Source organism: Cnephaeus nilssonii (genome assembly GCF_951640355.1).
Source record: "Cnephaeus nilssonii genome assembly, chromosome: 10".
Taxonomy (NCBI): Eukaryota; Metazoa; Chordata; class Mammalia; order Chiroptera; family Vespertilionidae; genus Cnephaeus; species Cnephaeus nilssonii.
The window spans coordinates 26,651,657-26,678,970 of record NC_137081.1 but is presented as its reverse complement, the minus strand read 5'-3'; the positions used below and the strand labels follow the sequence as shown (position 1 = coordinate 26,678,970).

Here is a 27,314-nt window from a genome sequence, read left to right as displayed (position 1 = left end):
GGCCATAACATTACTGAACTGAAGGTGAGGCCTTCACTAGTACACTGGTGGTTTCAAAAGGCTCCCACAAGTTTTGAAAATAAAGATAGGGTTCAGATCCACTTTTCTATTCTTAATAAAACATTTTTAATAGCATTTAACATACTACTCATTATTCTTTTTGTAGACTGGCTTTATTTCCATGGTTTTTCCTATTTTAGCTGAAAGCATTTTAATTATCCTTTCTTACTTAAGAGAAAGGAAAAAGAGTTAAATAAAAAAACTATCTTTTATTTATTAGAATTCCTTGTTGAAGGAATTTTTATTGTTGAAGAAAAATGTTTGACTCCATCAAATTTTAAGATGACCTTCATAAATAAGAAAAGATTAAACTGCCAAAGCTAAGGAACACACACAGCAACCAGTGAGTGGGTGGGTGAAAATTTGTTGTTGAGTTTTGATTCTTTTACTTGGCTTCCTCAGCTAGGCTGCCTTAAAAATGACAAGGAAACTAACCATTTAAGAAATATAACAATTTTTTAATAACAATTAGAAGATAAAAAGTCATTGATCTAAGATTTAAAAAATCATACTTCTCGGTGTTGCCTGTTTTCTATGCCTATGAGGATTTTTAAAGGTCATAGATCTCTCTTTTAATTTTTGAAGGAATGACAAGTTTTTCAACTAGTAGGTGGGAGGTGTGTGGGTAGTTGAATATATGCACAGGTGCAATCAACTTTAATTAAAACTCAAATCATTTTAACAGGCAGATGGAAAAAATGCTTTAATCTTCTTTAAAAGAAACAGAGACATTCAGGCACTAAAAATATTAATGCATAGGAAGAAAAGTATAATTTCCATTCTTCCTAAAAGATGTAATTCTGAAAATACATTCATAAATGTTTCTGAAGCAAATACTGAATGCTAAGAAAAATAATTCCTTCATCATGAAGGGTAATAAGAATATTTCATTTCAATCAAAGTAAATGCAAAACTTAGATGCTATAATTACAGTTACTAATAGCTGTTTTGGGGGGCTGGTGAAAGAAGTCATAGCTATTATGGCTTTATAAGAAAAGCAAAGCAGGAATATTAAGCCTTCTGGGAAAATATACTGATGGCTACAGAACTGAATATATACAGTACTATATTTCTTGATGATTTTAATTCTCCAATTCTCTAGAGAAATATGGTTAGAGAAATAAAAGATATTTGGGACTCATTGTTGGCCAATCTGAAAATTTTTATAGCATTCTTTGGGAAAATAAATGCATAAATTTGAAGGAAAAAAAATAAGAGTTGGTAAGGTAAAGTCTCCAATGAACAATATTGTATTTTTCTCCCCCAAGTGGTATTTTAAACGGTTAGTCAAGAAGGTCAAGTAAAGCTATAGGTAAAATCAATAGAAATATATTTAAATGTTGATATTTAGAGGGGACTTAGGAGAACTAGAACTTGCTTCAGATTGTGCTATTACATAACATTACTTTTTGCTCAAGTGATTGAAGCTCTTTGGATTTCACTTTGCAAATATGAATGAGTTAAACAGGACTATTTCTAAGGTCTAGCAAATATTTATTGACCTCCTACTATGAGATTCATGGTCTTAGAAAAGAAAGTAGGGAGTCAATGATCTTATCCTTCACTTTTCTTTTCTTTTCTTTTCTCTTTTCAGCCAAGGAAGGTAAGATACAAGAGTTCTTCTCTTAGAAATTTTATGTGGCAATATTCGCTTCTCCATATCTACCTCCTTCTCCTTTTCCCTCCCTCCCTCCTTTTGTAATCATATTTTGTTTTTTTTCAGCTTCCTTTAAATTAGGCACATGTCACATGTCCCCTTATTTCAACTCCTCTCATTCTTTTTTTCTTCATGGTCTTCTATATACATACACATACAAAATGCATGTATGAACTGTATAATTACAAAGTGGCTCAGGAATAAAGGTGTTTATTTTTCTTCCTTCCTTTCTTTTTTTTTTTTTTACAAGTTAAAGAAAAACAAAACCAGGACCTGAATTAGATGTTATTTCTTATTTCTGACATTACTGAGACTTTTTATTACTGTGATATCTTGTTTCATAACTTATCTGGTAGCAGACTTGGTGGCAAAATCAATCTGAGTGATGAATAAGGCCACAGAGAATTACAAAATCCATTGTTTTGCATTAGGCTCATGGGTTAAAGAATAGGAAGAAAAGCAGGAAAAAAATAGGTGAAGGATGAAGAGAGAGCAGTACTGTATGTAATACAAGATTTTAAAGATGAAGCTATGATTATGCCTCAAACAAAAAAGCAATCATCTTCTAAGGGTCTCCAAACCCAGGCCACTGGAGTAAATTCTGGATGCCCAGGCATTGTAAACTTCAGAATGTAAGACAGTGTTGTGACACAGGTTAGCAGGGCCAGAATGGCAAGGTATAGAGGCAAGGGAGTAAGAAAAACAGAACATCTTGCTAAAATGCTCAGTTCTAAATCTGCTAGTCTTCTTTACTACTTATATCTTTGTAATAATATTGTTCACTGCCAAGTCTGCCCTCAGAAGGTGCTCTCTCTATTAATAAGTATACCTCCCATCTTCATTTGAATTCTTGACTGACATTTCAAAATAAAGATTCTGGCATCTGGGATAGTACCTGGCATTATTTCATAGGTATTTTATCAACATTCATTGAATGACTAAAAGACTGAATGCATGCATATACATTGTTAAAATACTTATGTATTCGTAACATTAAAAAGGACTAAATGACTGGAAATAAACTTAACCAAGACATATGTACACTGAACAGGAGTTCTATTAATTTGACAGGCTCACCCACTCTAGCATAGTATCCTAGAATTTAACATAAGGCTGACCCTCCTCTTCCATCAGGTACACATGGACCCCCTGTGTGTGGCTGCACGTGACCACCTGCAGGGAACTTGCTTGCTCTTTAATAGGAGCCCCTCACCAGATGGGGACCCTGCATGCTCTTCCCAGCCCTGAGGACTCCTCTGTCTCACTGGTTTTGTGTTTCTATTTCATGCCCTACAATTCAGGTACCGGACATACAAGTCTTTAGAAAGGTTTGCCAAATACTATAAGTTCTTACTTTCAAAAGCCTTGAAACACAGGTGTCTGAAAACCTTATTCTGATGGATTCCGTTTTGCTTCTTTGTAGGTTGTATTTGAATGCAAGTGGGTGCCTTTTCGGCCTTTCTTTTCCTTCCTCAGCCCCAGACCTAGGGGTGTCTGTTAATTGGAAGCCACTACAAATGCAGCTGACACATGAGCTCTCAAACCCCAGGGGCACAGCATTCAGGTATGAGTTCCCTCATCAGGCTCCATAGCCTTCAAGGTCTTCTCTATTCTTAGAACTTTTAAAATTCATAAAGAGAGAATGCGGAGGCCCAGGGAAACACACATTTTGCACCAACATAGATTAGGAGCCAACCTTAAATGCCAGCTGCTTGTGAGCCTTTGTAAGTCTCCCATTGATTTCACAGGGAAGTAGGTCAGGCTGCTTTTAACAGGAGAAGCCTCGTGCTGCAGGTTTCACTTAACTATGAGGGGTGGATATTAAAAATTGATGTGCAAGGCAAACCTCTGCTTGATTAGCATCTGGGTAAAGACTTTACTAGGAAAGCCATGGAAGTTAATAACAAATGAGAAAATTGACAATGAAGTATTTCAACAGCTATTTCTGTGCCTGTAGCCTTTCATTTATGAGAAATATTATGGACGCTCACATCATGCCTTGCTTACTTAGCCTAGCTAATCTGTATTTAGAGGGTTAGCATGCTTTCTATATCTCTGGTTGCACACATGTTTTTATATAACATTTCAGTCTTGTTGTTTTCTGATGTTGAATTTTTCAAATGCTAACTTTAATATTTTTTCTCCTGATGGCTAACCACTTTAGAAGGAAAGGAGATTCAGTTGGAATCTGCTTAGAAGCAAGACTTTACATATCACCCTTTTAACCACTCTCTGTCTACATACTAAATATTTTTTTATAGTAGGCACTTTGGGTCATCCTGGTTTCCACCTTATTCATTGGTTAGTACCTATATCTTTATGGAAGCAAAGCCTTTATTTAAAAATAAATCACTTGTAATAAAAAAAATAGTCATTACATTTGAAAATCACATCGCCAACCCAGTTATATACAGTAGAAAGTTTTTAATTGGCTGATAAATCATCATATTATCATGTTGCCCACCCTTTTGTACAACGAAGGTGGCCTCTCTGTTCTCAGAGCTATTCTTTATAGGGAAAGGGCAACTGTGCTCCATCAGGTGCGATATCCTTCCTCCTTCGAGGCTTGGGTATCACCCAGCAACATTAAAACAGTCTGCCTCCTGTGGGAATGGAGAATGCTTACATTCTCACCAGTGCTTCATGCTCCTCACACCACATATTGGATGATCCACTTAAGATGTCAGATCCTTTACCCAAGCCTAACTGAAGAGAGTTGCGTAGAAAGCATGGAATCTGAAAATTAAATTCATATCTGATCTTACTTCATTTTAAATAAGCTATTTATTCTTTCCACCGATATCTAAAAGTAAATCACCCCTTAGAATTGTAATTTACATTTTGCAAGGTTTTTTTTCTATATACAATTTTTCTCTAATTTTTTTTCAAAAATCCTTTGAGGCAAGTATGGAAATAAAACAAGTGAGACTTGGAGAGTTTGTCTTGGCTTAAAAGCTGTTTGGAGGCAAATGCATCTTTGGACCCAAGGACATTTGACTCCCAAGCCTTTTTCCATATTGTATATCTCCAGTGACTCCCCAATCTTCCATCCATTACAATGAGATTATTTTTTAAACTGGTCAAGCAAAGGAAGTTTGTAAATCAAATGAATAGAAATGCTGATACATTTTTATTCTCCTTATCATCTTCTGGAAATTAAACAGCAGAAGGGCCATACACAACACCATGCACAATCTAGCTGATAGTGCTTCAATCTCCAATATAATATCTTAATATTGGTTCCAGAATCATGGAGTGAAAATCTATGCCATGCTATTTTTCATGGACCTTATTTTAATTATTTTATAAAATATTTAGATTAGATTATGAATACTTCCTTTCATTTTTCTTGCTAAGTGCTGTCTGGTTTCTCCAAACAGTAACAAGACTGATTTCCCTTCTGACTATTTTATATGAAAATTATCTAAACCCAGGTTCTCCATTGATATTCCTTGGAGCAGTTGATTTTGAAACATCTAACTAGTGTTGATTTTGGTATCCTGTCCACAACTTAGATTACTTTTGATATTTGGAAATTGTGGTAGTTCTATTAAACTTTGCTATTAAAAAATGTTAGCTTTGGCTAAAACAATAAATCCACATGTATAAATTATGCAAAACACAATCATAGGAGATGATGGACACTTAAAATGTATATAGTCTTTGGCTCCCCAAAACTTGCCATTTAATTGTGGAGGTTAGATACACATTTATCCATTTTAGTCAAACAGTCCTTGATCATTCAAGGAACACATATTAAGTGGACTTTGTGCCAGAAAATGTGTACATTGCTGTAATAAAAAGACTCAATATTGTGTGCTGATAATTTAGTTGGGGAGGCGAACATTTAAACACTATCACAGCCCCGCATCAGTGGTGTTGCTAGAAGAGTGTACCACTGCTCTTCAAAAAGCAAGCAGAAGAGACAGAGCCCCCAAAGGATTACTAATGAAGATGCCATATTGCACAAATCAAGAGAAATGTCCTCAGATAGAGTAACCAACAATGTTAGATGTTCTGTGACATTTAAGAGAACCGAGAGTGGGAAGAGTCCAGGGCCAGAGACCAATTAGGAAGCCCTGGGTGACTTTGAAGTGATCAGAAGAGTAAGCTGGGTTGTAGGAAATTAAGAATGGAGTGAGAGACAAGAAATGAAGGCAGCAAGTCCAGAATATTCACTTCAGTGGTTTAGCCATAAAAGGGAAGAGAAAAATCATGGCTGGGTGTAGAATCTGCTTTTGCTGAAACATCATGGGAAATTTTATTATAGTTTATGTTTAATGATAATGTATATAACTTGGTTTAGAAGCCAAAGTGCATTCTGCAGACTTAAAGTGAGATCGTCAATCAACCAAAGAAGGACTGCTGTGAGGCAATCTGTTTTAATTTTTTAGGTTTGAAATTTCTCTTAGACCAAATTGACAAAAGCTCATCCCTTTGACAAATCTCTCTTGTCATTAATCCTTAATAAGGGGTTAATAACTAATCAATAGAAGAATGAAACTAGATTGTAAATATAAAGGCAACTTTGATATTCAGAATGTGATGACTTAAAGAGAGCAATCCTTCACTTTGGCACTGATCATTTTGTTAGAAGCTGCTGACATCTCAATCTTTGCCCAGCCTTCTATTTCTTGGGAATCTAGGTTTTTTATTTGTGTCTTAAGAACAAAAATCACATTAAAATCACCATCCATAGCATTATGGTTGGATATAGGGCTGGAAAACACATGGATGCCCCATTCTCTACTTGCTGATTCTTTCTACCTATTTTCTTTTTTCTTTCTTCACTAAATCATATCATTTCACATTTATAACAAGGGAATTGATACAAAAAGAAAGAAAAATGCTATTTTATTTAATGTAACTGAAAGTTGACCAGAAGAAAATGTAGGGGAAAGTTTTCCCTCTATCATCAATTGTCCGAAAATATTATAGACTTCTGGATTTATTTTTTTTCCTTTAAGTTCAGCAGTTCTGAGTATACCTAGCTAGACAAGATATGCTATTTCAAAATCCATGTTACTAACACTCTCTCCTCCCCTCTTAGATTCTCCTTAGTATTTTTACTCCTTTCATTTGGGAATAGCAATGGCCCACATTCTCCAGTTGATTGGTTAGTCTACCAGGAGTGAAACACTTAATTAACCTAGCTCCCATCAGCTAACAACAATAATGAGTTTGCTTCAACCGAGAAACATCCTGCACCACTTCAGACACTTCATTAAATCTGGAATTGCTACCCATTTACTGAGTTCTGAAAAAAAGAATATTTCTAGAGTAAAAAAAAAGTATTTTCAAATGTGTTATAACTCAAACCCATTTTTACCCCGGAACACATGCATTTAAGATCACCAGTCACATAATAGCTCCCTGGATTTACACAGCGCCTTTCCACCAAGAGGCTAAATGACTTAGTTGAGTGTTTTTCACTCTCTTTGCTAATTGAGTTCTGTGATAAATAATGTCACTCAGATTGCAATTCCTTCTTTAAAATGTTGGTTTCTATTATTTTCTTTAAAAATGTATATATTTTTATTGATTTCAGAGAAGAAGGGAGAGGGAGAGAGAGAAACATCAGTGATGAGAGAGAATCATTGATCGGCTGCCTCCTGCACACCCCCTACTGGGGACTGAGCCTGCAACCCTGGCTTGTGCCCTGACTGAGAATCCAAACATGATCTCCTGTTTCCTAGCTCGATGCTCAACCACTGAACCATGCCAGCTGGGCTCTATTGTTTTATTTTTAAAATGTGTCTTTTTATCTTCAAACATTGAGAAATGATCCATTTTCATTAAATCACTTATACAGAAACTGATGACAATCTGACACCTGCAAAATGGTCTACATTTAAATGCCTTATGACTATATTCTTTATATCTTTCTCCTAATAAGTCTGCCTAGCATGGAATGGGCATTCTTTTAAACAGAACACTTCAGAACACAAGCAATGAATTTAGCATTCAGCATAGTTCCTTTTTGGCTGAATAACTATATTGATTTCAGTGTAGAATTTTCTGAGTCATAGAATCTGATCTTTTTTTAAATTTAATTTAATTGTCAAACATATCTCATAGGCTTTTATTTCCTCAAGTTCAATAGCCCTCTAAGTCACTATGCCTATTAAATCAACAAGTTCAATAAATACTTATCATATATCAACTTTAAGAAATCTTATATTGGGCCATATGTTACATGAAATAAAATAATAAATAGGCATGCTTTTGTCCTCCCTGGCCATTTGTCTTAATGGTGAATAAGACCAAAAAAAAAGTTTTTAAGACACATACCCTTACAGAAGTACAAAGTCCTCCCAGAATTTGAAGGAGAGATTATTTGTAGACAATAGTATTAAAAAACTCTATAAAACAGTAGATAGATGCAGCAGGGATCCAAGGATTATATTTTGTTTTATGGAGTTAGTGGGAAGTTCTTTCAACAAAAGAGAACATCAGTTAGAAAGCCTGAGAGGCAGGTCGGGGTCATTTATTTGGGGATCTACAGGTCATCCAGAAGCTTCCAGATGCATCCAAAACAGCCAGAAGAGACTCACAGTTTTAGCATCGAATATTTTCATTTGAAAGGTGAGTAAAATGAGGCATGAAGAGATGAACTGACTAATCTAAAGTCTCAAAGCTTTTTAGTGGTTGAGCTAAGATGAAAGCCACCTCTTGTGACATCCGCCTCTGTCCTAGCCTCCTACATCAAATTAGTCAGAATACAGGGTAAACATGGGAGGGGGAAGATATGTACAATAGATACCCTACTTATATCTAATATTTAATCTATCGGTGTAAAAGTGTGGAAAACACATGATATTACATACAAGTCAGAAATTGAATTTTCTGTTTGAGATATTCAATAGGAGGAAAAGAAATCTGTCTTACTATATTTCGTGTATGCAAAATTAAACTGAGGGAATCTTGATTTAAAAATATAGGCTGCTATAACTTTATTTCTGAATTGAAAATGCTTCTGCATTTTATAAATCTGAAATAGAGAGGTTTCTTCTTAATGGAGAGAATTACTGATTAAATTGCTGACAAGCAATTGCACTTACAGATTCAGCAGCCAGAGAATGTAAACACAAGGGATAAACACGTCTGCCTGCATCAATCAAAGGCAGCTGCAGTCTACCCCCAGAAAGGTGAGCAATTATTTATGAAATTATGTCTTCTTCAGTGAGTCTATATTTCAATCCTGGGAGAAACTGAATGGGGGCAAACAGACAATGTCACGGTCCCAATTAACCAAGGTGTCAGATGTATTTTCAAAATCAAGTGATTTTACTAGTACATATACTCTAGTTAACCTCACCATCCTGAAAATAATTTATTTAGCTTTAAAAATATTAATATTTAAATAGGCCAGGGTGTTTTTGCAGAACTGTTTGTGTTGTTTTGTGTGTGTGTGTTGGTGTGTGTGTGTGTTATTTTATTTTAAGGGTAAGTGCTTGATTCTGTCAACTACACATGAACACAAATCTGAAAAGAGAGGCAATGCTCAAAAGCATTTTGCATGGGGCTTCTTTTGGAGATTTTGGCTCCATTTTCCTTCTGAGTGCTGGAAGGAGCCTTGAGGTAGGCAACCAGCAAACATAAGGAGAGGGCCTGACAAAGGTGATGTTTAACAGGGCCTATAGGCCTGGGTCTTGTCAGGCCTTCTGGAATCCTCCCGCTCATGATATCCTCTGAGGTATCTTCAGGGTTTCTGGGTGTAGCTCAAGCCCCAAATGCCTGTAAAGAATCCCAGCACTCCAGAGGTTCAAGATCCAGCCCCCATCTCTGACCATGTAGCTCCAAGTTGCCATGCACATAGAAGTTCTGCCCGAAGTCAACATGCTTGTCGGTGGGCAGTCACAGGCTGAGGGCTCACCCACTGTCCAGAGCAAATGAGAAATATCAAGTTGTGGGCTCTATTCTCCACCTTTCTCTTTGGTTTCTTTGTACAGTTGGTCCTCTGTGTCCATGGATCCCCCATCCACATATTGAAAAATACTGAAAAGAATATGGTGCTCGTGTTTACTACGTATTTAGATCTACAATGGCTGTGTCTGTGCTAAACATGAACAGCCTTTTTTTCTTGTCATTATTCCCTAAAAATTACAGTACAACAACTATTTACATAGCATTTACCTTGCACAGGGTCTGGCAAAAGTAGGTTTACAGTTGTGAGTAGCAAAACATAAAGTGTATTCTTGTGTTATTATTTATTAACTAGAGGCCTGGTGCATAAAATCTCATGCACTGGAGGGGGGGTCCCTCAGCCCGGCCTGCCTCCTCTCACATTCCGGGAGCCCTCAGGGGCAGGAGGCGACCTGGCGGTCAGGGGAAGGTGACGCCCCCATCACACCTCTGCTGCTGCCACTGACGGCAGCACAAGCCTCGGTCGGCCTGGTTACCTGAGCCTCGGGCAGCCATGGATGGCTGGGCAGCCACCATTCGAGGCTTGCCTGCGCCTCGGGTATCGACTGGGCAGCTGCCATCCAAGGCTTGCCTGTGCCTCGGGCTGGCCCTGGGCAGCTGGGGGGCTGAGGGGACTGGGGGACTCCAGGACTTGGGGGCGGTCCTGGCCATGCCATCTGCCTGCCGCCCTGGCGGGTCTGAGGGGACTGGGCGCCTCAATCTTATGCTGTGGGCTCCGCCATCTTTGAAGCCGTGGCAGTCAATTAGCATATTCCCTCCTTATTGGCTTTGGGATCTGCAATCTTTGTGAGGGTGTGATGGTCAATTAGCATATTACCTCTTTATTAGATAGGATTATTATATTATTTTCCATAGAAACAACTGTAAATGTATTTTTGCCCTACCATGTATTTGGAGATTATTTAAAGTATGAGGGAGGGTGTTCATAGATTATACGTAACTACTACACCATTACTATATAAGGGACTTGAGTTTCCTTGGATTTTGGTATCTGAGGGAGGTCCCTCAGAGATATCGAGGGAGAACTATACCTGCTTTTCCCTACCCACTCTTTGTCAGTCCCTAGTTTCAGGAATGAAAAGGAATGAAAATGAGGACAGATAAATTCCTTAATTATTTTGTTTGCTGAATTTTATTTTAAAAAGAATATTTTAAATAAGCTAAACAAAAGGTGTAGATTCTCCTAAAATAAAATAGCATTCATTCTGTGTTTCCCAGGACAGATCAGTTCTTGGAAAATTGATATTTCTTAAATGAGAGAATTTTTAAAAGGTTTAAAAATGAAACTTAACAGTAGAAAACTCTGTATCTCCATTAATGTGAACTGTTGTTGAGTATGAGGAAGCTCTTTGGCAATGCCAGCCCACCATTTTTACTTTTTATTCATAACAATACTAGATGAATGGCCTACATCATTTCTTTTCTTTATACCTTCTTTAGCTCCATTCATGACCTAGATCCCTGGCTGGTGTGGCTTAGTTCCTTGGAGCATTGTCCCACACACCAAAAGGTTGTAGGTTTGATTCCCAGTCACAGCACATACCCAGGTTGTGGGTTTGATCCCCAGTCAGAGCTCATATGGGAGGCAATTGATGGATGTTTCTCTAGCTCTCTGTTTAACTTCCTCTCTCTCTAAAATAAATAATAACATGTCATCAGGTGAAGATTAAAAAATAATAGGTAGAAAATTTATCATTTGAGCCTCCAAATTCACTTTAAATCATATTTATACTTCACCTACTTTTCGTGTATAGACAAAAAAAATATATACAGCAATAAAATGCAAGTTAATCGCTTCTTACATGCCTCATATCCTTCATCTCTCTGCAAAAATTTAAAAAATATTAATAACCAATTCAAATCAAAATTATTATCATTAGCGAGACTATCAAATGTCCTCATATATAGTTAAACAACATTACAATGTCCTATCAACCTGGAAAAAATGCTTCTGAGAACAATTAATGTGAAGGCTGTATGTAGAAAATTGTAAAGTGAAATGAAATTGACTCATAATCTACCCATATTGTCTCATTTTATCTCTTCATTTTACCCTATACCCATTAAGAATTGTAAGCTTTTAAGATATGAAATTATTAAATTAGCTTTGTCTTTCACAGTTTATTAAAAATAAGAGTTGAAGCCATAAATTTTATTTGACATAGATTTTTAAAAATTGAAAAAGGAGTAAATGTGCTTTAAATTGAATACTAGAAAATTATCAAAATTGACATTTCCAGTAAAGCCAGAGGGGTATAGAGAATAAACATACCCATATAACTCTTATTCCTGAAATGTAAAAAAATATATATACCACTTGAGACTCAGGAGTCATGAATGTTATACTGCTTCATATCATTTATTACATCCCTATGGTATCAGCAGGCACCTACAAATCCTATCTGGCAAGGGTGAAGGGGAGAGCTGTATCACTGGGCATACTGCAACAGTAATTATAGGTTAACTATCAATTATCATCAATTTTGGATCTACTTTTTGGATTACAGAGGGATTCTGAGAGCCCCTATGATTTTGTTAGCATCTGATAGTGTCTTTCTTTTATCTTCCAGAGTCAAAAGTGAATATCATTAGATTATACACTTGTGCTATCAGCATTTTTCCTCTCTTCTATTTATGTAAGATTGAAGTTAAAAATAACTCAGGGCATGCCCTTTCTCTGAAAAGCCCATACATGGCTAACAGCACATGGGAAGAAATTCAATCCTCGAATCCCTAAAAGCTATAAAGGGCCTGGATCATTTTTCCACATGCAAGCTTTGTTTTAGAAGCACACAAAGCTCATTTTGGAGTCAACTGGAGAAGTCTGTGACATACAACACATAGACTGATTCTAACAGATGGATTTTTCTTGAAATAACTCCATTAGTTAATCACTTCTTTTACATATACTTTTTCTAGCTAATTGGTGTAGCTGCCAGCTGGAGCTGTGAAGAATCCTGCAAAGAAACTGGTAGGTAAGGAGAAAATTCAATAATTTCACCAGTTCTAGGATGAAACTTCAATTAATGTCACTATTACATATTTGAAAGTAAAATTGTTTTCTTTATTTTTTTCCTCCACCTTATTCCAGAAACCTTACCTGATCTGTGTTTAAACCAAGTTATCATCTATAAGAAACTTTAATAAATATAGATCATGGTTTCCCAAACCTGACACTATTGACTATTGTTCTTGTGGACCAGATAACTGTATGTGTCGTGGTGTGTGTGTGTGTGTGTGTGTGTGTGTGTGTGTGTGTGTGTGGTTGTCCTGTGCACTGTAGGCCATTAAGCAGCATCCCTGGCTTCTACCCACAGGATTTCAGTAGCATCCCCAGTTCTGACAACCAAAAAAGGTCTCCAGATGTTGCCAAATGGCTGGCCCTGGGGACAAAACTGACCCAGCTGAGAACCACTGTTCTAGAAATAGGTGGTTCCTAATTTTTAATTCAATTTTTAAAATAATTGGATGTACGCATGTAATGGTGTATTTAATACCAGACATGTCCAACATAATACAAATTGTTGCCTTTAGTCAGGTAAATAAAATGGGTTGGGGTGGGGGCAGGGGATTATTTAAGCTGCTAACACTTTGATAAATCTCTCTGGGTAAAGAAAAAATAGGCAAGATAAGTGGTTTATAAGTACCAATGAATATTAATTATCTAAGGAGTGTCATCATCACCTTCATCATCAACATTATTAAGGATTTTTTTTCCTTTAAGGAAGGTCCTCAGTCTGCATGTATAGATAAATAACAAAATCCTGTGCTGGGGAGGTGGAGGGGCGGTAAGAGATCAACTGAAGGACTTGTATGCATGCATATAAGCACAACCAACAGACTCAAGACACTGTGGGAAGGGGCAGGGGGACAAGATCAAGTGCCAGGGGGTAGGGGAGGCTGGGGGGGAGGTCAATATGGAAATTAAAAAAGAGACATATGTGCTACTATTTGTAATACCTTAAACAATAAAATTAAAATAAAAGAGCTAAAAAAAAATCCTGGGATCATTTGAGATATAAATGGTAAATTATCAACATAGTTGCCTAAGGCATTTTTAAATACAGGAAAGCAGTGCAATTTAATGAAATGGACATTGAGAAAACTGTGTCTGTTGTGACTTTATTCTGTACTTATGGAGTAATTTCAAGTTCACAAAAGGATTAGACATTCAGATACAGACATTTCCTGGTCTTTGAAATTCAGTATAAATATAATGTTCCCTACCTATTTATCACTTAGTGATTTTTCCCTGGTTTATATATGCATGGATCCAGGAAGAGAACCAGAGGAATAATGTGCTAATAAGCCTGGCTTTAAAAGGGAAACAACCAACCTATTATAGTTTAGAGTGAAGGTCAGATTATCCTAATATATAAAAACCCAGCATCCATAGCATCCAAAATGACCAAAGGCTCGACCTACCAGAAGTCAGTGTTGGGTTGCTGTGGTGACCCAGCACTGACTGCCACAGCTGTGGGAGCCCAGACCCAGCACTGACTGCCAAAGGGGCTGCGAATCAGGCCCAAAGAGAGGCCTGGAGGGAGAAGCAGGGTCTGATCCATAGCCTCCGTGGCAGCTGTTGATCAGCCCTTGCCTCTCTTTCTCTCGGGGCCTGGCCAGCAGCCGCACCTCTCTTTCTCTCAGGCCTCCACTGGGCCTGCTGATCAGCCCCACCTCTCTGATCAGGCCCATTGATAGGCCCTGAGATGCTGACCGACATAGAAACCGACCAATCAGAACTAATTCTGGGTGAAGTGTGAGGAGCCAATGGCTGCCTAGGAGGCGGAGCTTTTTACACTGACTGGCATAGAAACCGACCAATCAGAACCTAATCTGGGTGAACTGCGAAGGCAGAACCTAAGGTGGGGGCTGAGGAGGGGTTTTTAGGGCAATAGCTGTTTGGTGCACAGTGTGAGAAAGCAGTTCAATTTTTTAATGACCAGTTTGGCAGTATAGTGCATATGGCTGGCTATCAGTCCAGATATAGGGATTATGTATTTTTGTCTGCCAAGAGCATCTCCTCCTGATGAAAAAGGCTTTCCCCCCCATTGAAGCAATCCTATCCTATATAATCTACCTTTACTACTAAAAGGGTAATATGCTAATTAGACTGGGTTGACCAGCCATTTTCCAGACGTCTGACTTCCTTCTGGACAAAGCCATGGTGGTAGGGGCCAAGGCAGAGACCATTAGTGGTGATCATGCCGGCAGAGGAGGGCAGTTGGGGGCAATATCAGGCTGGCAGTGGAGGGCAGTTAGGGGCGATCAGGCAGGCAGAGGCAGTTAGGGGTGATCAGGCCAGCAGGGTAGAGCACTTGGGGGCAAGATCAGGCCGGCAGGGGAGGGCAATTGGGGGTGAGATCAGGCCAGCAGGGGAGGGCAGTCAGGAGTGATTAGGCAAGCAGGCAGAGGGTTTAGGAGCAATCAGACAGGCAAGCAGAGGCAGTTAGGGGTGACCAGGCAGGCATACAGGTGAGCAGTTAGGAACCAGCTTGTGAGATCGGGCCTAAACCAGTGATTGGACATCCCCCCAGGGGTCCCCGATTGGAGAGGGTGCAGGTGGGGCTGAGGGACCCCACCCCTCTATGCATGAATTTCGTGCACTGGGTCACTAGTAACAACATAAAGTATGCAGACAGAATCATTCATTATATGTTAAAAAAGTACTAAGTTTCATCCAAATTTCTATCTTTCCAGCAAATGTTTGCTAACACAGATTAGCTCAAGTAGGCTTTTAATATAGGATAAATTTAACATTTATCTATTCCATGTTTGAATGTATAATTTCTCCCTCCACATCAAGATAGTTACCTAAACATTTCAGTGTCTGTTTTCTTTAGACTTTCCAGAGCCACTGTAAGAATTGAAACTTTCCATTGCAATTAAAAAAAAAAAAGCATTCTTCATTTTAAATGAATAGGTTATATTGTGCAGATTTTCACTTTGGGTTCTAGAGAGCACTATTTTCTGTACCGTGGCAGAAGCAAAACAACACGTTTTGAGATTTCAACTAAAAGGACTGGCGATCCTGTACTACCTATGTGCGTTATGTGTGCATAAGAGCTTCCTGTAATTTTAAGTCACACACTGACCCGTTAGGCTAGCACCGGATCCGCACAACTTACTCTCTGCGGGTTCCTTCGACTTGCGGCCGCTGGACGACTTCCTCAGCAGGCTTCGTCCCGAGGTAAAGAGGCTGGTTAGTTCTTCCAAAGGACTCGTGGGCGTCCTGGACCGGGAGCCGCTGGGAGCCGCCCCGTAGGTGCTGACCGAGGCGTTGACCATCTTGCTCCCATCCTGCGACACTGGCCTGGTGGTCGAATGAGGCACTGATGGAGAGCTCCTTGAGAGGCTGCCAGAATGCAGGGCGTCGTAGGGGGGAGGCCTTTTGAGACTGAGGGGGGTGAGGGACCTCCCCATGCTCACAGGGGACGGGGAGGCCGAGTGACTTTTCGGGTAGCCGTGGGGGGACTGCGTTCGGTACAAAGTGGATGGCGGGGGAGGGGACGAGGAGAGCACGGCGGCGGCGGCAGCAGCAGCAGGTCCCAGGGCCCCGCTCTGGTCCTTGTCCAGTTTAGGGTGGCCGGAGGCGTGGGGGGGCAGCGAGGATGGAGACGCTCCGGCCTGTTTCATGTAAGACACGTTTTCCAGCACCGGAAGCTTGGTGACCTCCAGCGGGGTGAGCGGAGACTCGTCAGAATTGGGGGAGCACTGCACGGGGGCAGGTGGGAACACCAGCAGAGGGGGTCTATGGGAAAGCAGGTTGGGGAAGGGCGGGGGGATGTCGCAAAGCAAACCCTTTGGCGTGCATGGCACTGAGGACTTGGCGAAGTCCAAGTCAGGCACCGTGGGAGTAGCACACTGCGAAGAACAACTGTGATGGTCAAGGTCACATTTGGAGTCTGGGCCCAGGTCGTCAAAAATGGGGTATTTCATTTCCTCATAGACAGCCTCGCTCTGGTCGTCATCCTCTTTCCTGAAGTCTCGGAGGATGTTCCCCACCATCTCGATGTACACGGGCTCCTCGTCCTCGGGGTCCCCTGCGGGGCTGCTCATCTGGGAGAGGGAGGCGTCCCGCGTGAGCGAGGTCCTCCTGGGCGCGTGCTTTTTCATGTACGTTTCATCAAAAGATGTGCTGAGCTGAGTGTTCGGATTCCGTTTCGGTTTTGGAGGAGGAATCTTCTTTGAATACTCCTCACTGTTGGGTCTCGGTTTGGCTGAAACTAAAAAAAAAAAAAAAAAAGAGGGGAAAATAAAATCCATGAATACAATGGGAAAGTTTTCAAAAGTAAATTGCACTTGGGCTTACTATTACACACTTGGAATGGGATGGGTAGTCTTCTTCATTCCTAGCTTGAGGCCCAGATTAAAAATCAAACAAAAAGCCCAGCTGCTGTGGCTCACAGGTTGAGCCTTGACCTATGAACCAGGAGGTCACGGTTGGATTCCCAGTCAGGACACATAAACTGGGTTTCGTGCTCTATCCCCAGTAGGGGGCTGTAGAAGGCAGACCATCAGTGATTCACATTGATGTTTCTATCTCTCTCTCCCTCTTCTTTCATCTCTGAAATCAATAAAAAATATATATCTTTTTAAAAATCAAGCAAAAGTCCAATATATCCCATAGTTAGAAAACAAATGGTAATGGTTAATAGTAATATTTATCTTCTAACTCATGTTAATAAACTTGCACTGCTAAATGCATTAAAACCAGAACTACTTGTCCCTCTGTCTCAGAATTTCTAAATAGAAACCTTCAGATTAAACACTTGCATAAAAACAATAACAAATGTCATAAAAATTCATCTTGAATTAAGGGAGAAACTCACGGGTAAAAAAATAGTTTCTGTTAGCACAAATAGTAAAAAAATATTATGGGGACTGAGTCCTTTTAATGATGTGGCTATTGCACATAATCACATCTTGCTTTCATTTAGGATAAAAATGTTCCAGCATGCTAGACTTAATCTCTGCCTTGGTTCAGACAAATAACTTCTATAGAGATGGGTCTGATACTTCAGGGGAAATTAATGTGAAAAATCTTATGAGTCTAGACAAGTTAATCTCCAAATCTTCAGGTATTGTTGATTATGGTGTATTTGTCTGTGTTTGTTCATAAGACTTCTTATGATATCCCAAATATTATCTTGGAATGAATTTATTAGATATGTCCTGACACATAAAACCCCCATCAAGAGTTTTGCCAGAGAATAATCCAGAGGAGACACGTAAGTTTCAGGAATAATTTTTGGAAGTTCACAGATAGGGGACAAGTGCACCCCACAGCCTGCTGGAATCCCCTACACCCCCTTGTCTTTGTGATGGAACACAAACTTCTGACACCATACAGTGGGGTGGAACAGGCTGGCTGAACACGTCTGTGACAGAAATTAATTGTTTAGCACACAGGGAAGGTACTGGAGTCTTGTTATCATCTCATTATCTCATTGTGTTGATATATGATTACAGTGATTATCATTATTATGCAATGTAGCAGAATGTAGTTGTCTGTGGTAAATGGTAGCATATAATGTAAGTTGACAGTAGAGCTTCTAAGTGTAAAACTATAAGAAAATAACAGGCTTCTTTCTCTATAATTGCACCCTTAAGGGGGGAAGGTCTCAAGGCACAAATCAGGAAACACCTGAAATCACCTTTGTTTTTATTGACTAGCATGCTTAAGACAGGGGAACTTTTCAAAAACTTACTCAAGGAGAAGCAAAGATTAGTTAGGCAGCTGCTTTACACATCAATCATATCTTCAGATAAAGGGAACCAATAAAATATTCTAAAAGTGTATATGTCTCTCACTTTTCTAGAACATACCTGCTTTCAAATATTCTGTTCCATTGTGCCCATGATGTTGATTTTACTGACTACAACCAAATTTTTTTTTTGAATTGAAGGTTCTTAATGTATCTAGACATTTTCTTTAACTCATATTAGAAAAATAAAAAAAACAAAAAACAACCAGATGACATTTTCCAGGTGGTATAGCAGTGGAGTCTTTTGGTGCCAAAAGGGAAAAACCTAGAGACATAATTGGGTGAAAAATACCCAGATAATTCTTTAGGAGGGTCATACTGGTTTTAATTATTATTTTTGGAAATCATTGTATATTTTAACCTTTTGCACTCGGATGTCGAGTGTGACTCAACACGGTTAGCATTAGAATAAAGGAATCGAGAAAAAAGCAAGCGAGTGCAAAGGGTTAATTTTCACAATTTAAATAAGTCATCAGATTATGTACAAAAATATGAACCCACAAGTAAAGTTATACATCCTTGCACAGGATTGACTTAGTTCTGGAAGGACTTTGAAAGAGTCAGGACTTAGAAGAACAAATGCCCACCTAGACTATGCTTTTGAAGCTTGTTTCCTTCTCTTTTCTATCTGTTACCCTAAACTGAGTAATTTGTGCTCTGGAAAAATATTTGCATTTGACTACTGGATTCCAGAGATTGAAAAGTTTGGGGTTGCGGGAAACCACAGAGGAAAGGAGTCTGAATAGTGAGGTACTTTGTGAATGGAGGTGTCCATGTGATGGATAACTTCATTACATGGGAATAATTAAACTTGGAATAACATTTTCATGTATCTCCCTCCTAAATTACAATTCACTTTTGTTTTCTTTGACCCTTCACCAACTCAGACATCCCAACTTAGACGTGAGTAGTTGCATGGAGAGAAGTAACAGGACAGACATAATTTAAACATCTACTGAGCCCAAGCCTAGGTAATAGAACTACATTGGGGATGTCATAGTCCAGAGTCCCAGGCAGTGAGGGGGGTCAATGGTATCATTTAGTCACATGATACTAAAAAAAACACACACACACACACACACAAAAAACAGCATCCTCATAAACAACCCTACGTAGACTAGAAGGAGGCCTTTGGAATGAGCAAGACCAATGCTTGGGTTGCATTCAAAATGTCAGCAAATTACATTCACTATTTTTTGCTAATTGAAACAAAAAAAATGCATTGAAGACCCTTGCTATTTATAAAATGATTGAAAAAAGAGAAGGTTATTTTCTAGAACACAATGTAGTTAGAATTAAGGTAGAACAATTATTCATTAGAAAGGAATTTAGAGAATACATTTGTACAGTGAGGATAACGTCAATGCCCAACCAAGTACAGATATTGTCTGAGTAAGGGGAATAAAATATAATATGTAACCCTGAGATAATCAAAACTGACAATTGCTATGGACTGAATTGTGTTCCCCCAAATTCATGTTGAAGTCCTAGCCCCCAATGTTATGGTTCTTGGGGATGGGATCTGTGGAGGATAATTAGATTGAGATGGGATCATAAGGGTTCAGCTCTCACAATGGATGGGATTAGGGCCCTTATGAGAAGAGATACCAGAGAGTTTGCTTGCTCTCTCATTCTCTCACTACGTGAGGACGTAGCAAAAAGGCAGCCATCTACAAGTCAGGAAGAGCGTTCTCACCACAAACCAACCATGTTGTCACCTTGTTCTTAGACTTCTGGCCTCAAAAACTGAGCAAATAAATCTCTGTTGTTTAAACCACCCAGTCTTTGGTAGTTTATTAAGGAAGCTCAAGTTGACTTAAATAGCTGTGTATTTATTGAGTCTTCCGAAAAGACACTGTAAAGCTGAGTGAGTGACAAGCAATCATTTTAATTTCTTCCTCTGAAATTGGAGTACTTTAATTAGCTTTGTTATTTTAAGAATTAATACAACTCTTTTCCAGTCTTTACATTAAATTTCTCCCTGTTCCTGCCTACACCTCCTCGCCCCCTGAAACCATTTTACAGAGAGCACATTGCAGCTGAATACAGAGATGCTCTTCCTAGGTACTCACCCAGGAGCACCCTCACTGTACACCACCTGTTACTATGGTTCTTCTTTTCTAGTTGACTCTGCAACCTCTGAATTGTGTCAAGGCATTTGCCATTGGATTCCGACTCGTTTGCTGGATGTTTTGTTTGCTGCTGTCATTTGCTTTAGCATATTGACTCCTTACTCCTCTCTATTCTGCTGCCCACCAGCTGAAGCAATTCTCCAGACAATCTTATGTAGGAAATGCTTCATCATGTGGGCAAACTTCTTCCCTCTCCCCTTCCCTGGGTGCTGAAAAGAGCCTAATGCAGGCACTCATAATTCAAGCACATTTTGTTTCCCAGTCCTCTTCTTCTGTATTGTTCTAAATTTGAAATGAGATTTTTTTAGGATTATATAGATAGTGAAATGTTAAGTCTATTATAGATGATTGGGATGAATAAACAGATTAATTCCTTTAATATTGGGACATATTTTTCCCAGGCATCATCTGCTTCCTATTCCATATCTCCCTTACAATCTCATGATGTTGAGCCTTATATAAAGACCCTGTAAAACTGAGTGACGAGTGATCTTTTATGGAAAATCAGAGGAGGAAAATATTTATTTTCTAATGATCTGATTTTTCTCTCCACTTGCCATTTATCATCTGGTTTTACCTTAGTCCAAATACTGAGTAAATAATTTAGGGGGCAAAAAAATTTTGTTTCAAGTGTCATACATGCTATTTTTAAATTCCCCTTATAAGGCAAAGTCTGACATTTTAAGCAACATTGTCACGTAATTAATTATACTTTACCCTCACTCTAGGAATTAATAATTAAAGAAAAATTCATGTTTAGAAAGCTGTTTCTTTATAAGGTACTTAAAATAGTCTTGAGATATATGTATATATATGAATGCTGAAATACTACTAATAAAAGACAAAAATTGCATTGCAAATTTTAACATTCAACCATAAATAAAGGTGATTTTTATTGCTATTGAATGAATTTTAAATTATTTCTAATAAGCCCGAAGATAGAAGCAATAATTCCCCTTCAGCTCCAGAACACGAATTTTAATGCGTAAAATAATAGAATGACAGTAACATTGAATAAGCAGAAAGTGACATTTTTGAAAGGCAACAAAGGTTAGGCATGGCTTTCAGTCAGGCCCAGATGATCTGTTTTTCACAGTTAATTTTGGAAATCTACCATGTTCCTTGTCAATCTAGCCTTCCGAAATAAATTTTTCCTTATTTTAAAAATGTATAGCCCTGGCAGGTGTAGTTCAATTGATTGGAATGTTGTCACCTGCACTAAAAATTTGTGGGTTCATTTCCAGGTCAAGGCACATACCTAGGTTTCAGATTTGCTCCCTAGTCATGGTGCCTAAGGGAGGCAACCAGTTGATCAATGTTCCCTCTCAAACATCTCTCTTTCTCTCTGTCTCTGTCTCTCTCTCTCTCTCTCTCTCTCTCTCTCTCTCTCTCTCTCTCTCTCCAAAATCAATGAAAGTATATCCTCAGGTGAGGATTTTTAAAAAGTGTAATTCAAAACTAGACTATTGTATCTGTGGATGTTCTTGAACCAAGATGTGATAAGAGACAAAACACAGTAATCACCATACTGTTGTTTGTGTCTATGAGTTTGTTTGTTTGTTGTTGTTTTTTTGCTTAATCCCTTCACCTTTTCACCCTTCCTCCCAACACACTCCCCAATCCTTTATACCTATTAAAACAAAGGAAAAAGGCTGTGATTACATTATTTTGATCTCATTATATGGCATAAAGTATTATTTTAAAAGGTCTTCTCTGCCCACATAATGATGATGGAACCACAGCTTTTAGCTCTAGTTATAAAGGTATATTGAAAGAGACATTCAAATCAGGAAATGAGAGTCCAGTGGAGAGAAGAAAGGTCCACACTGTTTGGTACTAGAACTGGCTGATTCCGGAAAGTGAGAAACACGTTTCCACATTCAGCAGAATTGTGCTCACAATAACTCTTGTTTCACAACTCACGATTCCAAAGGTCTCAGGGATATTTTCATAGTCACAAGCCCCACAATGCCATCTGCAAAATAGTTCCTTTTTCTTTCTTTTTCTTTTTTTAATGAAGGTGTTTGTAAAAGGATGGAACTTGCAGATGCCTTTAGTCTGTTACAGGAGGACCAAGATAGTGTGATAATTGGGTTTGCAGTTGTAGGACTTGTGTTTTTTTCCTGGACCTAGTGACAATATAAACAGAGAACTCACATCAAAGTTTGGATGGAAACAAGGTAAGACATGGAATGTGCTTAACAGTGTGGTTTTAAAGTCCAGTGGGACTGAAAAAAATCTTGGTTTAAGCTAGAAAACATGATTATCTCTTCTTTGCCTCAGTCAAGCTGTATAATTTGGCAAATTATTATGGAATATACTTTTATTGATATTCACTTTCATCATGTAGACAGTAAGAAACTTTAATTAGAACCACTGTGTTTTGAATTACTCATCTCAACTCAATAGTTATAAAATAAATTTTGAGTTTTATAACCAACATTTTGAAAAAGTGAATTAAAATAAGTTAGAAAATATCAGTGCATTTCATGTGATAATGTTGGTAAATTTTGTTTCTTGGAATAATATTAATTTACAAGTATAGAGGTATTTCTAGGTCTCATGTATCTCTTATTGCAGGTTATGATGAGGAATGTCTGAACAATCCTAAAGCAGAAAAATCTGTGGTTCATAGTCTTCTGTAAACTCCATCCATTCTTCCCCTCCCTGCATATGCATACTTTTCCATCCCTCCAGTGGTAGGGTCTATTTATTCTCCCTTCCGTTTGGCAGCTTTCACCTTCCCCTAAAGCAGTGGTTCTCAATCTTTCTAATGCCGCGACCCTGCTACCATTTCTCAACCTGTGGGTCGTGACCCACAGGTCGAGAACCGCTGCTGTAGAGCTTAAGACCATCGGAAAACACAGATATTTACATTATGATTAATTAACAGTAGCAAAATTACAGTTATGAAGTAGCAACAAAAATAATTTTATGGTTGGGGGTCACCACAACATGAGGAACTGTATTAAAGGGTCATGGCATTAGAAAGGTTGAGAACCACTGCCCTAAAGGAAGCCAGGCACCATGAAAGAAGTCTGCCTACTCTGAGGTCACCAAGCTGTGAGGAAGCCCCAGATAACCATGGGGAGAAAACAAAACAAAACAAAACAAAAACAAAACAAAAACTCAATCGCCTGGCTGGTGTGTCTCAGTGGTTGAGTGTTGACCTATGAACCAGGAGGTCAAGGTTTTATTCCTGGTCAGGGCACATTCCTGGGTTGCAGGCTCAATTCCCATGTGGGGCATGCAGGAGGTAGCCGATCGATGATTCTCTCTCATCATTGATGTTTCTATCTCTCTCTCCCTCTCTGAAATCAATAAAAATATATTAAAACACACACACACACCTCAATCAATCAATCATGAAAATGAAACTGCTGCCATATGACCCCAGTTAAGATGAAACAGTCACTCCCCAGCTATCTGGGCCTCTAAGGTGACTGAGCAGACACTTTTGATCAGTGACATGTCATCTCCACCATATCATACTAAATTCTTAACCCACAGAATTATGAACAAATATGATCATTGCTTTTGTGTCTCTAAATTTGGGGGTAGTTTGTAATTCATGTATACCCATCTGAAACTGGTGGTGGCAGGTTGGTGCTCTCGTAACAAAATCTAAAACTTGTGCTTTGACTTTGGGACTGGGTGGTGGCAGAAGCCTGAAAGACAGCGAGGACACTGTTTGGAGGCAGAAAATTGATAAGGAAATTGCTATGATCAGAAGCTGAAAAGAAGGAGAGCTATGTCATACTTCATTAAGAAAAAAGAGTCAAGACAATTATCTGTGTACTGTAGATACTGTAAAATGTACCCAATGAAATTGTGGACCTGCCTAAGGAGGGTTCTGGAAGAATGTGAATGTGCTCGCTGGCTTGTTTGAGCCATGCATGATAAAAGATTGCAAGATAGAAAGGGGGATTAAGGGAGCAGCTATTCAGTTCTCAAGCAAAAATGAAAGGAAATAGTTTCAACCCAGGACTTGCCACAAAGCCTTCTCTGAGCAGCTAAAGGTTTTCAAAGTGAAAAATGGCCACAAGACAAGGGTCAAATCCAGAGCTCAGCCAGTAAAATGTAATCTTGGAGAAATAATCAAGCTAAGTGTATGGCTATTAGAGACCTTATTGAGAACTCTGACTTTTAAGAATCTAACAAATGTTCCCCAACACCCTAACCACAATCCTAAGAAGAGACAGGCCTGACTCAAAATAATTTCTGTTTCTGCCTTTTGTCTAATGAAAAACAGAGTATAACTTGACTCACAGGAAAACCACAAAAATTATAAAAGAGCTTTGCCAACTTTGACTAAAAGGGGCAGACAAGGTTCAAATTTAAATTGTAAAAAAAACCTTGGGCTGGAAAAGAACTAAGAAGAATACTCAGATTCAGCTCAGAGACAGGTCATTTCTTATGGCCAAGAAAGGAGAGTGTGGAGAGCAGGTCTAAGATCGCAGAGAGCAAAGCCAAGAGCCACAGAGAACCAAAACTAGGGAGCAGAACTGAGCTGTATTATTTCTTATCATTCTGTGATAAGAACTGAGCCTTCATCAGTAAATATTCTCTGTCCTTGCAATAGGCAGGACTGGAAACAGGTGTGCAAATGAGCTGGTGACTTCTTGTGCCTCTCTGATCTCCAGCCCCAACTTTTTTGAACTGTACATTGCAGTTTTCCTCTTCCTGACCCACCAGTCTATGTCAGATTTTGCAGAGCAGGTAAATTGTACTTTTACTGGTAGTTCAAACACCTTTGCCACAGAAGCCTTGTGGCACATGAGCATGATTTAGATGATGAAATACTAGATTTTAAGCTGATGTTGTAATGCAAAGAGACATTTCCACAAAGGGTGACAGTATTGCGCTTGTTGGAAATATTGTGGCTAGGAGCCAAATTGTGATAGCAGTTTTTCAAGAAAGCCACCCTCAAATTCTTCCCTCCTTGTATGCATGCTAGCTATCAATAGGTAGAGTCTATCTTGCTCTCCTCAAATCAGGGACGGCCTTCACCAATAGAATATGGCATAAATGATACTAAGTCTTATATTTAAGAGAACTGACAGCTTTTACTTCCTTTATCTTGAAAGCCAATCGCCAAGATCTTAGACCAACATCCTATGAAGAAGCTCAACTTAATCATCTGAAGAGGCCATATGGTGGAAAAAGGTAGCCCAGACACATGAGTGAAGATTTCTTGGACCTTCAAACTAATCCCAACTACCAGCTGAATACAGCCAAATAAGAGACCTCAACCAATGTCACACAGATTAGAAGAGCCACCCATATAAGACAAGTCAACTCACAGAATGATAAGAAATAATAAAGTGTTGCTGTTTTAAACCATAGTATTTTGGGCTGGTTTATTACACAGCAATAGATAGCTGGGGAAAAAATCCCCAAATTAATTTCCTGTTTTCCTGGGTATCTCATAGAAAATGCCATTGTTATTTTCATAGAGCTACAGTGTGCACCCCAAGGAAACAGAAAGCATCCTTCCAGAATGGAGAAATTAAGGAAGTAAGATTGCCTTCTGAGTATTATAAAATCAACCCAGGATGACTCAAAGAAGAGAAATAAAAAAAGACTATTCAAAAAGACTGAATTGAAAGCAGACCAAAGGTATTAACATACGTAAAGGAAGAAAAACCAGAGGGGAGCTTTCCAGCCTCAAGGAACAGGAGAAACTCAGAGCAAAACATGATCCAACTCCCAGCAGTGCCCAGAGGATATGGCCCTCTGTTATATTCTGTTGTGCAGGACCCCACACGCTAGTAGAGCCTGAAGCCTCTACATATATGATTCTTATGAATTCATTTTCTAAGTTCAGATTCACCAAAAAACCTATTGATTGATTGATTGATTGATTGGTCGAGAGAGGGGAAGGAGAGGAAGAGAGAGAAAGAGAAATGTGAGAGGGAAACATTGATCAACTGCTTCCTGCATGCCCCCTATCATGAATGGAGCCCATAACCCAGGCTTGTGTCCTGACTGGAGAAACAAACACTTCAGTGCACTGGACTAAGCCCAACCAACTAAGCTGCACGGGCCAGGGCAAGAAATCTTTTAATAATTTTCCAAAATATTATCCATGTCGTCTGTATGAATATTTTCATTAGAAACAAGCAAAGTAGAATTCGGTTTGATCTGAATGTTTGCATCTCTCCCAAATTCACATGTTGAAGTCCCAACAGCCAGTGCGATTAGCCAGGGATATTGGGGAAGTGATTAGATCATAAGGGTGTGGTCTCATGAATGAACTAATGCTCTAATAAAAGAGACTCCAAGAGCTCCCTATTCCCTCCACCGTGTGAGGACACAGTGAGATGTCAACAATTCAAAGCCTGGAAGCGAACTCTCATCAGAACCCAACTGTGCTGGCACCCTGACCTAGGACTTCCAACTTCCGGAATTGTAAGAAATAAATTTCTGTTGTATATAAGTTACCCAGCATGTGGTATTCTGTTACAGCAGCCCAAACAGACCAAGACCTGTGCCAATCTCTTTTGAGCTGGTTATTGAGACATCTTAGATGCTTTAGATATCTGATGAGATGTAGTTTCTGAGCTTATAGATTGAAGGCCAGTTCTGTACCAGGGAAAATTCACAACAGTAACACCATCTCATGGGAACCTGTCTGGGAAAGTAGACAGCATTCCTAAGGAGACACAGCCCTTTGTTCACAATGTTTATCATAATGTCTAGTTTGATATTTCCATGCCAAGGCAATATCATGTTTCCAGATCACTCCCCTCCTGCACTGATCATGGGATT

At 38.9% G+C, this 27,314-nt stretch overlaps 1 protein-coding gene across 2 annotated transcripts in view; it reads right to left on the bottom strand.

Moving 5' to 3' along the window:
- The window catches only part of NYAP2 (neuronal tyrosine-phosphorylated phosphoinositide-3-kinase adaptor 2), a gene marked incomplete at both ends in the record, with an annotated part of 208,201 nt that overhangs the window by 58,359 nt on the left and 122,528 nt on the right, over positions 1–27,314 (bottom strand). Inside the window, one exon of one of the 2 annotated variants that reach the window (XM_079781824.1) lies at positions 15,772–16,869. In XM_079781824.1, the coding sequence (XP_079637950.1) occupies positions 15,772–16,869 (1,098 nt within the window). Of the gene's footprint in view, positions 1–15,771; positions 16,945–27,314 lie in introns of both variants that reach the window. The other variant, XM_079781825.1, reaches the window with a different exon arrangement.